The sequence below is a fragment of the Pristiophorus japonicus genome, unplaced genomic scaffold (genome assembly GCF_044704955.1).
Source record: "Pristiophorus japonicus isolate sPriJap1 unplaced genomic scaffold, sPriJap1.hap1 HAP1_SCAFFOLD_1406, whole genome shotgun sequence".
NCBI classification, from domain to species: Eukaryota; Metazoa; Chordata; class Chondrichthyes; family Pristiophoridae; genus Pristiophorus; species Pristiophorus japonicus.
Window position 1 is genome coordinate 24,313 of NW_027251078.1, and position 14,045 is coordinate 38,357.

At 57.7% G+C, this 14,045-nt stretch overlaps 1 protein-coding gene across 1 annotated transcript in view; it reads right to left on the minus strand.

Moving 5' to 3' along the window:
- LOC139242643 (complement C1s subcomponent-like) overlaps window positions 1–14,045 on the minus strand; it is a 46,397-nt gene that overhangs the window by 14,076 nt on the left and 18,276 nt on the right. Inside the window, exons 5-7 of the mRNA XM_070870447.1 lie at window positions 12,908–13,104; window positions 10,921–11,068; window positions 981–1,093 (exon numbers count right to left, since the gene is read on the minus strand). Of these exons, the coding sequence (XP_070726548.1) occupies window positions 981–1,093; window positions 10,921–11,068; window positions 12,908–13,104 (458 nt within the window). The remainder of the gene's footprint in view (window positions 1–980; window positions 1,094–10,920; window positions 11,069–12,907; window positions 13,105–14,045) is intronic.

Genomic DNA, 14,045 nt, shown 5'->3' on the forward strand with positions numbered 1-14,045 from the left:
GATCCAGTCTCTCCTCATATGTCAGTCCCACCATCCCGGGAATCAGTCTGGTGAACCTTCGCTGCACTCCCTCAATAGCAAGAATGTCCTTCCTCAGGTTAGGAGACCAAAACTGAACACAATATTCCAGGTGTGGCCTCACCAAGGCCCTGTACAACTGTAGCAACACCTCCCTGCCCCTGTACTCAAATCCCCTCGCTATGAAGGCCAACATGCCATTTGCTTTCTTCACCGCCTGCTGTACCTGCATGCCAACCTTCAATGACTGATGTACCATGACACCCAGGTCTCGTTGCACCTCCCCTTTTCCTAATCTGTCACCATTCAGATAATAGTCTGTCTCTCTGTTTTTACCACCAAAGTGGATAACCTCACATTTATCCACATTATACTCAATCTGCCATGCATTTGCCCACTCACCTAACCTGCCCAAGTCGCTCTGCAGCCTCACAGCATCCTCCTCGCAGCTCACACTGCCACCCAACTTAGTGTCATCCGCAAATTTGGAGATACTACATTTAATCCCCTCGTCTAAATCATTAATGTACAGTGTAAACAGCTGGGGCCCCAGCACAGAACCTTGCGGTACCCCACTAGTCACTGCCTGCCATTCTGAAAAGTCCCCATTTACTCCTACTCTTTGCTTCCTGTCTGACAACCAGTTCTCAATCCATGTCAGCACACTACCCCCAATCCCATGTGCTTTAACTTTGCACATTAATCTCTTGTGTGGGACCTTGTCGAAAGCCTTCTGAAAGTCCAAATATACCACATCAACTGGTTCTCCCCTTGTCCACTCTACTGGAAACATCCTCAAAAAATTCCAGCAGATTTGTGGAGCGTGATTTCCCTTTCACAAATCCATGCTGACTTGGACCTATCAGGTGAAAGAGCGATGGTTTGTCAGCATTGCCCGAAATTGAGTTGGCCCTCAGAGTTCGAGATCGTTCCCCGAAGAGGTTCACATGAGAAGAACTTACATGCAGTTCATATCCACTTTCGCAACGCACTCGAACCGAATCCTTGTAGTCGTAATCCGAGTTCTTTGGCTGCAAGACATTGTGCTCCAAGATCTCGACTGGACACTGTTTGGCTGGACACAAAACATACTTCAACGGGGCAACATTCATTCGATCACAACACCGCACAGCGCAGTATGACTCAACTCGCTTATCACCACCCTCCGAAACATCGCCCATCTCCGGCTCCCTCCCTCAGCTCATCTACTGCTGAAACCCTCACCCCTGTCTCTCTCCCCTCCAGACTCGACTGTTCCAAAGCACTGCGCTCCTGGCCGGCCTCCCACGTTCTACCCGACGTAAATTCGAGGTGATCCGAAACTCGGCTGTTCACCCCGTGTCCTAACTCACACCCAGTCCCACTCACCCATCACCCCCTGTGCTCACTGCCCCGTGTCCTAACTCACACCGAGTCCCACTCACCCATCACCCCCTGTGCCCCGTGTCCTAACTCACACCCAGTCCCACTCACCCATCACTCCCTGTGCTCACTGCCCCCGTGTCCTAACTCACACCCAGTCCCACTCGCCCATCACCCGCTGTGCCCCGTGTCCTAACTCACACCCAGTCCCACTCACCCATCACCCCCTGTGCTCATTGACCCCGTGTCCTAACTCACACCCAGTCCCACTCACCCATCACCCCCTGTGCTCACTGACCCCGTGTCCTAACTCACACCCAGTCCCACTCACTCATCACACCCTGTGCTCACTGACCCCGTGTCCTAACTCACACCCAGTCCCACTCACCCATCACCCCCTGTGCTCACTGACCCGTGTCCTAACTCACACCGAGTCCCACTCACCCATCACCCCCTGTGCTCACTGTCCCGTGTCCTAACTCACACCCAGTCCCACTCACCCATCACCCCCTGTGCTCACTGACCCCGTGTCCTAACTCACACCCAGTCCCACTCACCCATCACCCCCTGTGCTCACTGACCCCGTGTCCTAACTCACACCCAGTCCCACTCACCCATCACCCCGCTGTGCTCACTGACCCCGTGTCCTAACTCACACCCAGTCCCACTCACCCATCACCCCCTGTGCCCCGTGTCCCAACTCACACCCAGTCCCACTCACCCATCACCCCCTGTGCTCACTGACCCCGTGTCCTAACTCACACCCAGTCCCACTCACCCATCACCCCCTGTGTCCCGTGTCCTAACTCACACCCAGTCCCACTCACCCATCACCCCCTGTGCTCACTGCCCCGTGTCCTAACTCACACCCAGTCCCAATCACCCATCACCCCCTGTGCTCACTGACCCCGTGTCCTAACTCACACCCAGTCCCACTCACCCATCACCCCCTGTGTCCCGTGTCCTAACTCACACCCAGTCCCACTCACCCATCACCCCCTGTGCTCACTGACCCCGTGTCCTAACTCACACCGAGTCCCACTCACCCATCACCCCCTGTGCTCACTGACCCGTGTCCTAACTCACACCCAGTCCCACTCACCCATCACCCCCTGTGCTCACTGACCCCGTGTCCTAACTCACACCGAGTCCCACTCACCCATCACCCCCTGTGCTCACTGACCCGTGTCCTAACTCACACCCAGTCCCACTCACCCATCACCCCCTGTGCTCACTGACCCGTGTCCTAACTCACACCCAGTCCCACTCACCCATCACCCCCTTTGCTCACTGCCCCGTGTCCTAACTCACACCCAGTCCCACTCACCCATCACCCCCTGTGCCCCGTGTCCTAACTCACACCCAGTCCCACTCACCCATCACCCGCTGTGCTCACTGATCCCGTGTCCTAACTCACACCCAGTCCCACTCACCCATCACCCCCTGTGCTCACTGCCCCGTGACCTAACTCACACCCAGTCCCACTCACCCATCACCCGCTGTGCTCACTGACCCCGTGTCCTAACTCACACCCAGTCCCACTCACCCATCACCCCCTGTGTCCCGTGTCCTAACTCGCACCGAGTCCCACTCACCCATCACCCCCTGTGCTCACTGCCCCGTGTCCTAACTCACACCCAGTCTCAATCACCCATCACCCCCTGTGCTCACTCTTCCGTGTCCTAACTCACACCCAGTCCCACTCACCCATCACCCCCTGTGCTCACTGCCCCCGTGTCCTAACTCGCACCCAGTCCCACTCACCCATCACCCCCTGTGCCCCGTGTCCTAACTCACACCGAGTCCCACTCACCCATCACCCCCTGTGCTCACTGCCCCCGTGTCCTAACTCACACCCAGTCCCACTCACCCATCACCCCCTGTGCTCACTGACCCCGTGTCCTAACTCACACCCAGTCCCACTCACCCATCACCCCCTGTGCTCACTGTCCCCGTGTCCTAACTCGCACCCAGTCCCACTCACCCATCACCCCCTGTGCTCACTGCCCCCGTGTCCTAACTCACACCCAGTCCCACTCACCCATCACCCCCTGTGCTCACTGTCCCCGTGTCCTAACTCGCACCCAGTCCCACTCACCCATCACCCCCTGTGCCCCGTGTCCTAACTCACACCCAGTCCCACTCACCCATCACCCCCTGTGCTCACTGACCCGTGTCCTAACTCACACCGAGTCCCACTCACCCATCACCCCCTGTGCTCACTGCCCCGTGTCCTAACTCACACCCAGTCCCACTCACCCATCACCCACTGTGCTCACTGCCCCGTGTCCTAACTCACACCGAGTCCCACTCACCCATCACCCCCTGTGCTCACTGACCCCGTGTCCAAACTCACACCAAGTCCCACTCACCCATCACCCCCTCTGCTCACTGCCCCGTGTCCTAACTCACATCCAGTCCCGCTCACCCATCACCCCCTGTCCTAACTCACACCCAGTCCCGCTCACCCATCACCCCCTGTGCCCCGTGTCCTAACTCACACCCTTCCCACTCACCCATCACCCCCTGTGCTCATTGCCCCGTGTCCTAACTCACACCCAGTCCCACTCACCCATCACCCCCTGTGCTCACTGCCCCGTGTCCTAACTCACACCCAGTCCCACTCACCCATCACCTTCTGTGCCCCGTGTCCTAACTCACACCCAGTCCCACTCACCCATCACCCCCTGTGCTCACTGCCCCGTGTCCTAACTCGCACCCAGTCCCACTCACCCATCACCCCCTGTGCTCACTGCCCCGTGTCCTAACTCACACCCAGTCCCACTCACCCATCACCCCCTGTGCTCACTGCCCCGTGTCCTAACTCACACCCAGTCCCACTCACCCATCACCCCCTGTGCTCACTGCCCCGTGTCCTAACTCACACCCAGTCCCACTCACCCATCACCCCCTGTGCTCACTGCCCCGTGTCCTAACTCACACCCAGTCCCACTCACCCATCACCCCCTGTGCTCACTACCCCGTGTCCTAACTCACACCCAGTCCCACTCACCCATCACCCCCTGTGCCCCGTGTCCTAAATCACACCCAGTCCCACTCACCCATCACCCCCTGTGCTCACTGACCCCGTGTCCTCACTCACACCCAGTCCTACTCCCCCATCACCCACTGTGCTCACTGACCCCGTGTCCTAACTCACACCCAGTCCCACTCACCCATCACCCCCTTTGCTCACTGACCCCGTGTCCTAACTCACACCGAGTCCCGCTCACCCATCACCCCCTGTGCCCCGTGTCCTAACTCACACCCAGTCCCACTCACCCATCACCCACTGTGCTCACTGCCCCACGTTAGCTCCCAGTTAAGCAACGCCTCGATTTCAAAATTCTCCATTATTATTTACAAATCCACTCCATGGCCCATCGCCCCCTCCCTATCTCTGTAACCTCCTCCAGCCCTGACACCCCTCCCTATCTCTGTAACCTCCTCCAGCCCCTACACCCCTCCCTATCTCTGTAACCTCCTCCAACCCCTACACCCCTCCCTATCTCTGTAACCTCCTCCAGCCCCTACACCCCTCCCTATCTCTGTAATCTCCTGCAGCCCCTACACCCCTCCCTATCTCTGTAACCTCCTCCAGCCCCTACACCCCTCCCTATCTCTGTAACCTCCTCCAGCCCCTACACTCCTCCCTATCTCTGTAACCTCCTCCAGCCCCTACACCCCTCCCTATCTCTGTAACCTCCTCCAGCCCCTACAACCCTCCCTATCTCTGTAACATCCTCTCTGCATCCACCTTGTCGAGCCCCCTCATAATCTGATACGTTTCCATAAGATCACCTCTCATTCTTCTGAACTCCAATGAGTAGAGGCCCAACCTCCTCAACCTTTCCTCATAAGTCAACCCCCTCATCCCCGGAATCAACCGAGTGAACCTTCTCTGAACTGCCTCCAAAGCAAAGTATATCCTTTCGTAAATACAGAGACCAGAACTGTGCACGCAGTACTCCAGGTGTGGCCTCACCAATACCCTGTGTAACTGGAGCAAGACTTCCCTGCTTTTATACTCCATCCCCTTCGCAATAAAGGCCAAGATACCATTGGCCCTTCCTGATCACTTGCTGTACCTGCAGACTAACCTTTTGTGTTTCATGTACAAGTAACCCCCAGGTCCCGCTGTACTGCCGCACTTTGTAATCTTTCTCCATTTAAATAATAACTTGCTCTTTGATTCTTTTTCTGCCAAAGTTGCCTGACCTCACACTTTCCCACATTATACTCCATCTGACAAACCTTTGCCCACTCACTGAGCCTGTCTGTGTCCTTTTGCAGGTTTTTGTGACCTCCTCACACATTGCTTTTCCTCCCATCTTTGTATCGTCAGTAAACTTGTCTACGTTACACTCAGTCCCTTCTTCCAAGTGGTTAATATAGATTGTAAATAGCTGGGGCCCCAGCACTGATCCCTGCGGTACACCACTATTTGTCTCAAACCAAATCTGGAAGGGGTTTTTGGCTCTGCTTTGTTGGTCTCAATAAACTAATAGTTTTGGGTTGAGAATAAACCTTTGCGCTGTGCACATGTTGTTCCTGTAAATCCCAGATTCAAAGTACTTTAGTGAGGACAAGCCAATCAAAACGCTTACATCCGAGACCACCAACGCTGTCTCCGCAAGATCCTGCCAATCCCCCGGGAGGACAGACGCACCAAGGTTAGCGTCCTCGACCAGGCCCAACATCCCCAGCATCGAAGCACTGACCACACTCGACCAGCTCCGCTGGGCAGGGCCACATTGTCCGCATGTCCCCCCCCCAGAGACACGAGACTACCCAAAGCAAGCGCTCTACTCGGGATTCCTTCCCGGGCAAAACGAGCCAAAGGTGGGCAGAGGGAACGTTACAAGGGACACCCCTCCCCTGATACAGTGCAACATCCCCCACCCACACCCGGGAGTCCCTGGCCCAAAGACCAGTCCGCCCTCAGTGGAGGGAGTGCATCCGGGAGGGCGCTGAGCACCTCGAGTCTCGTCGCCAATTGCGTGCGGAGACCGAGCGCAGGCAGCGGAAGGAGCGTGCGGCAAACCAGTCCCACCCTCCCCTTCCCTCAACGTCTATCTGTCCCACCCTCCCCTTCCCTCAACGTCTATCTGTCCCACCCTCCCCTTCCCTCAACGTCTATCTGTCCCACACTCCCCTTCCCTCAACGTCTATCTGTCCCACACTCCCCTTCCCTCAACGTCTATCTGTCCCACCCTCACCTTCCCTCAACGTCTATCTGTCCCACCCTCCCCTTCCCTCAACGTCTATCTGTCCCACCCTCCCCTTCCCTCAACATCTATCTGTCCCACCCTCCCCTTCCCTCAACCACTGTCTGTCCCACCCTCCCCTTCCCTCAACGTCTATCTGTCCCACCCTCCCCTTCCCTCAACCACTGTCTGTCCCACCCTCCCCTTCCCTCAACGTCTGTCTGTCCCACCCTCCCCTTCCCTCAACTTCTATCTGTCCCACCCTCCCCTTCCCTCAACGTCTATCTGTCCCACACTCTCCCTTCCCTCAACGTCTATCTGTCCCACCCTCCCCCTTCCCTCAACGTCTATCTGTCCCACCCTCCCCTTCCCTCAACGTCTATCTGTCCCACCCTCCCCTTCCCTCAACGTCTATCTGTCCCTCCCTCCCCTTCCCTCAACGTCTATCTGTCCCACCCTCCCCTTCCCTCAACGTCTATCTGTCCCTCCCTCCCCTTCCCTCAACGTCTATCTGTCCCACCCTCCCCTTCCCTCAACGTCTATCTGTCCCACCCTCCCCTTCCCTCAACGACTATCTGTCCCACCCTCCCCTTCCCTCAACGTCTCTCTGTCCCACCCTCCCCTTCCCTCAACCACTGCCTGTCCCACCCTCCCCTTCCCTCAACGTCTCTCTGTCCCACCCTCCCCTTCCCTCAACGTCTATCTGTCCCACCCTCCCCTTCCCTCAACGTCTATCTGTCCCACCCTCCCCTTCCCTCAACGTCTATCTGTCCCACCCTCCCCTTCCCTCAACGTCTATCTGTCCCACCCTCCCCTTCCCTCAACGTCTGTCTATCCCACCCTCCCCTTCCCTCAACGTCTATCTGTCCCACCCTCCCCTTCCCTCAACCACTGTCTGTCCCACCCTCCCCTTCCCTCAACGTCTATCTGTCCCACCCTCCCCTTCCCTCAACCACTGTCTGTCCCACCCTCCCCTTCCCTCAACGTCTATCTGTCCCACCCTCCCCTTCCCTCAACGTCTATCTGTCCCACCCTCCCCTTCCCTCAACCACTGTCTGTCCCACCCTCCCCTTCCCTCAACCACTGTCTGTCCCACCCTCCCCTTCCCTCAACGTCTATCTGTCCCACCCTCCCCTTCCCTCAACGTCTATCTGTCCCACCCTCCCCTTCCCTCAACCACTGTCTGTCCCACCCTCCCCTTCCCTCAACGTCTATCTGTCCCACCCTCCCCTTCCCTCAACCACTGTCTGTCCCACCCTCCCCTTCCCTCAACCACTGTCTGTCCCACCCTCCCCTTCCCTCAACGTCTGTCTGTCCCACCCTCCCCTTCCCTCAACTTCTATCTGTCCCACCCTCCCCTTCCCTCAACGTCTATCTGTCCCACCCTCTCCCTTCCCTCAACGTCTATCTGTCCCACCCTCCCCCTTCCCTCAACGTCTATCTGTCCCACCCTCCCCTTCCCTCAACGTCTATCTGTCCCACCCTCCCCTTCCCTCAACGTCTATCTGTCCCTCCCTCCCCTTCCCTCAACGTCTATCTGTCCCACCCTCCCCTTCCCTCAACGTCTATCTGTCCCTCCCTCCCCTTCCCTCAACGTCTATCTGTCCCACCCTCCCCTTCCCTCAACGTCTATCTGTCCCACCCTCCCCTTCCCTCAACGTCTATCTGTCCCACCCTCCCCTTCCCTCAACGTCTCTCTGTCCCACCCTCCCCTTCCCTCAACCACTGCCTGTCCCACCCTCCCCTTCCCTCAACGTCTCTCTGTCCCACCCTCCCCTTCCCTCAACCACTGTCTGTCCCACCCTCCCCTTCCCTCAACGTCTCTCTGTCCCACCCTCCCCTTCCCTCAACCACTGTCTGTCCCACCCTCCCCTTCCCTCAACGTCTATCTGTCCCACCCTCCCCTTCCCTCAAAGTCTGTCTGTCCCACCCTCCCCTTCCCTCAACGTCTATCTGTCCCACCCTCCCCTTCCCTCAACGTCTATCTGTCCCACCCTCCCCTTCCCTCAACGTCTATCTGTCCCACCCTCCCCTTCCCTCAACGTCTGTCTGTCCCACCCTCCCCTTCCCTCAACGTCTATCTGTCCCACCCTCCCCTTCCCTCAACGTCTATCTGTCCCACCCTCCCCTTCCCTCAACGTCTATCTGTCCCACCCTCCCCTTCCCTCAACGTCTATCTGTCCCACCCTCCCCTTCCCTCAACGTCTGTCTGTCCCACCCTCCCCTTCCCTCAACGTCTATCTGTCCCACCCTCCCCTTCCCTCAACGTCTATCTGTCCCACCCTCCCCTTCCCTCAACGTCTATCTGTCCCACCCTCCCCTTCCCTCAACGTCTATCTGTCCCACCCTCCCCTTCCCTCAACGTCTATCTGTCCCACCCTCCCCTTCCCTCAACGTCTATCTGTCCCACCCTCCCCTTCCCTCAACGTCTATCTGTCCCACCCTCCCCTTCCCTCAACGTCTATCTGTCCCTCCCTCCCCTTCCCTCAACGTCTATCTGTCCCACCCTCCCCTTCCCTCAACGTCTATCTGTCCCTCCCTCCCCTTCCCTCAACGTCTATCTGTCCCACCCTCCCCTTCCCTCAACGTCTATCTGTCCCACCCTCCCCTTCCCTCAACGTCTATCTGTCCCACCCTCCCCTTCCCTCAACGTCTCTCTGTCCCACCCTCCCCTTCCCTCAACCACTGCCTGTCCCACCCTCCCCTTCCCTCAACGTCTCTCTGTCCCACCCTCCCCTTCCCTCAACCACTGTCTGTCCCACCCTCCCCTTCCCTCAACGTCTCTCTTCCCACCCTCCCCTTCCCTCAACCACTGTCTGTCCCACCCTCCCCTTCCCTCAACGTCTATCTGTCCCACCCTCCCCTTCCCTCAAAGTCTGTCTGTCCCACCCTCCCCTTCCCTCAACGTCTATCTGTCCCACCCTCCCCTTCCCTCAACGTCTATCTGTCCCACCCTCCCCTTCCCTCAACGTCTATCTGTCCCACCCTCCCCTTCCCTCAACGTCTGTCTGTCCCACCCTCCCCTTCCCTCAACGTCTATCTGTCCCACCCTCCCCTTCCCTCAACGTCTATCTGTCCCACCCTCCCCTTCCCTCAACGTCTATCTGTCCCACCCTCCCCTTCCCTCAACGTCTATCTGTCCCACCCTCCCCTTCCCTCAACGTCTGTCTGTCCCACCCTCCCCTTCCCTCAACGTCTATCTGTCCCACCCTCCCCTTCCCTCAACGTCTATCTGTCCCACCCTCCCCTTCCCTCAACGTCTATCTGTCCCACCCTCCCCTTCCCTCAACGTCTATCTGTCCCACCCTCCCCTTCCCTCAACGTCTATCTGTCCCACCCTCCCCTTCCCTCAACGTCTATCTGTCCCACCCTCCCCTTCCCTCAACGTCTATCTGTCCCACCCTTCCCTTCCCTCAACGTCTGTCTATCCCACCCTCCCCTTCCCTCAACGTCTATCTGTCCCACCCTCCCCTTCCCTCAACGTCTATCTGTCCCACCCTCCCCTTCCCTCAACGTCTATCTGCCCCACCCTCCCCCTTCCCTCAACGTCTATCTGTCCCACCCTCCCCTTCCCTCAACGTCTATCTGTCCCACCCTCCCTTTCCCTCAACGTCTATCTGTCCCACCCTCCCCTTCCCTCAACGTCTATCTGTCCCACTCTCTCCCTTCCCTCAACGTCTATCTGTCCCACCCTCCCCTTCCCTCAACGTCTATCTGTCCCACCCTCCCCCTTCCCTCAACGTCTATCTGTCCCACCCTCTCCCTTCCCTCAACGTCTATCTGTCCCACCCTCCCCCTTCCCTCAACGTCTATCTGTCCCACCCTCCCCTTTCCCTCAACGTCTATCTGTCCCACCCTCCCCTTCCCTCAACGTCTATCTGTCCCACCCTCCCCCTTTCCCTCAACGTCTATCTGTCCCACCCTCCCCTTCCCTCAACGTCTATCTGTCCCACCCTCCCCTTCCCTCAACGTCTATCTGCCCCACCCTCCCCCTTCCCTCAATGTCTATCTGTCCCACCCTCCCCTTTCCCTCAACGTCTATCTGTCCCACCCTCCCCTTCCCTCAACGTCTATCTGTCCCACCCTCCCCTTCCCTCAACCACTGTCTGTCCCACCCTGTGACAGGGACTGTGGCTCTCCGTATTGGGCTGTTCAGCCACCGAAGGACTCGTGTTCAGAGTGGAAGTGAGTCTTCCTCGGTTCCGAGGGACTGTAGGATGCTGATATTCTCGCAGCTCACTATCCCACCGAGCTTTGTATGTAGTGGCCTTGGATTTAGCGTGGAGAGGCGAGACGGGAAGTTCATTGCCGTCTGATCTTTCTGACGTGTTACCTGTTGAACTGTACATTATTTTCCAACCCGTTCCCTCGCCCTCTCCGTTGGTGCTGAAATGTATCTCCACCACGTTCGACAAGTGATCACGTATGACGGGCGCTCGGTTTCCGCAGAAGGGCCCGTATTCCTTCTGTCCGGATGTGATCTGGGAGTCAGGATAAACCCACGTCATTCATGGGACACAAGAGCACGAGAAATGGGAGCAGGAGCCGGCCATTCGGCCCCTCGAACCTGCTCCGCCATTCAACAAGATCATGGCTGATCCGATCATGGACTCAGGTCCACTTCCCCGCCCGCTCCCGCAAACCCTTTACTCCCTCATCACCCAACAATCTCCGCCTAAAGTGACCCAACCTCCACAGCTCTCTGGGGCAGAGAATTCCCCAGAATCACGACCCTCTGAGAGAATTAATTCCTCCCCATCTCTGTCTTAAATGGCCGACCCCTTCTTCTGAGACGGTGACCCCTGGTTCTAGACTTGTCAGCCCGGGGGAAATGTCCTCTCTGGTCAAGCCCCCTCAGAATCTTATACCTTTCAAGGGGGGCTGAATGGGCCTCCTCCTGTTCCTGTGTAACAAGCTCGAGGGGCTGAATGGGCCTCCACCTGTTCCTGTGTAACAGGCTCTAGGGGCTGAATGGGCCTCCTCCTGTTCCTGTGTAACAGGCTCGAGGGGCTGAATGGGCCTCCTCCTGTTCCTGTGTAACAGGCTCGAGGGGCTGAATGGGCCTCCTGCTGTTCCTGTGTAACATGCTCGAGGGGCTGAATGGCCTCCTCCTGTGTAACAGGCTCGAGGGGCTGAATGGGCCTCCTCCTGTTCCTGTGTAACAGGCTCGAGGGGCTGAATGGGCCTCCTGCTGTTCCTGTGTAACATGCTCGAGGGGCTGAATGGCCTCCTCCTGTGTAACAGGCTCGAGGGGCTGAATGGGCCTCCTCCTGTTCCTGTGTAACAGGCTCGAGGGGCTGAATGGGCCTCCTGCTGTTCCTGTGTAACATGTTCGAGGGGCTGAATGGGCCTCCTCCTGTTCCTGTGTAACAGGCTCGAGGGGCTGAATGGGCCTCCTCCTGTTCCTATGTAACAGGCTCGAGGGGCTGAATGGGCCTCCTCCTGTTCCTGTGTAACAGGTTCGAGGGGCTGAATGGGCCTCCTCCTGTTCCTGTGTAACAGGCTCGAGGGGCTGAATGGGCCTCCTGTTCCTGTGTAACAGGCTCGAGGGACTGAATGGGCCTCCTCCTGTTCCTGTGTAACAGGCTCGAGGGGCTGAATGGGCCTCCCCCTGTTCCTGTGTAACAGGCTCGAGGGGCTGAATGGGCCTCCTCCTGTTCCTGTGTAACAGACTCGAGGGGCTGAATGGGCCTCCTCCTGTTCCTGTGTAACAGACTCAAGGGGCTGAATGGGCCTCCTCTTGTTCCTGTGTAACGGGCTCGAGGGGCTGAATGGGCCTCCTCCTGTTCCTGTGTAACAGACTCAAGGGGCTGAATGGGCCTCCTCTTGTTCCTGTGTAACGGGCTCGAGGGGCTGAATGGGCCTCATCCTGTTCCTATTCTGCTAAACTACAATGAGTAGAGGCCCAACCTCCTCAACCTTTCCTCATAAGTCAACCCCCTCATCTCCAGAATCAACCGAGTGAACCTTCTCTGAACTGCCTCCAAAGCAAAGTATCTCCTTTGGTAAATACAGAGAGCAGAACTGTACACGCAGTACTCCAGGTGTGGCCTCACCAATACCCTGTGTAACTGGAGCAAGACTTCCCTGCTTTTATACTCCATCCCCTTCGCAATAAAGGCCCAGATACCATTGGCCCTTCCTGATCACTTGCTGTACCTGCAGACTATCCTTTTGTGTTTCCTGTACAAGTAACCCCCAGGTCCCGCTGTACTGCCGCACTTTGTAATCTTTCTCCATTTCAATCAGAAGCTGTCTCTGGATTATTTTGGCCAAAGTGGAGATTATTAATGGAGCCGGTGCCTTTGAGGGGGCCCTACCTTTAAGACATCGGCCGTACATTGGCCGAAAGCGTCTCGTTCGATGTTGAAATGGCTGGTGAAATTGAGCATGATCTGAAAGCCCTGCTCGATGCGAATGGTGTAGTGACACTTCGAATTCTCTGCGTAGTGCTCAGGGTAGTTGGGGCTGGTGATGAGGCCCTTGAATCGAGTGAAGATCTCTCCGCTGCATCTCACTGGGAGCGGAAATCCACAGACGTAAAAGCAGCCAGCGCTGGAAACACCTGCCTTTCACCGGGCAAGGCGTGGAATACAAGAGCGGGGAGGGAGGTGTGTGGGTTATGCTCAAAGGTGATAAAACACCGGTTAGGCCACAGCTGGAGTACTGCGTACGCAGTCCCGCTCGCCGCGATGTGGTTGCCACTGGAGAGGGTGCAGAGGGGTTTGCCCCTCCGACAGTGCGGCGCTCCCTCAGTACTGTCCCTCCGACAGTGCGGGGCTCCCTCAGTACTGTCCCTCCGACAGTGCGGGGCTCCCTCAGTACTGCACTGGGGAGTGTCGGCCTGGATTTACGTGCTCGTGTCCGTCGGGGTGGGAACTGAACCCACAACCTCCTGACTCCGAGGCGAGTGTCCCTGGGGGTGGGAACTGAACCCACAACCTCCTGACTCCGAGGCGAGTGTCCCTGGGGGTGGGAACTGAACCCACAACCTCCTGACTCCGAGGCGAGTGTCCCTGGGAGTGGGAACTGAACCTACAACCTCCTGACTCCGAGGCGAGTGTCCCTGGGGGTGGGAACTGAACCCACAACCTCCTGACTCCGAGGCGAGTGTCCCTGGGGGTGGGAACTGAACCCACAACCTCCTGACTCCGAGGCGAGTGTCCCGGGGAGTGGGAACTGAACCCACAACCTCCTGACTCCGAGGCGAGTGTCCCTGGGGGTGGGAACTGAACCCACAACCTCCTGACTCCGAGGCGAGTGTCCCGGGGAGTGGGAACTGAACCCACAACCTCCTGACTCCGAGGCGAGTGTCCCTGGGAGTGGGAACTGAACCCACAACCTCCTGACTCCGAGGCGAGTGTCCCTGGGGGTGGGAACTGAACCCACAACCTCCTGACTCCGAGGCGAGTGTCCCTGGGAGTGGGAACTGAACCCACAACCTCCTGACTCCGAGGC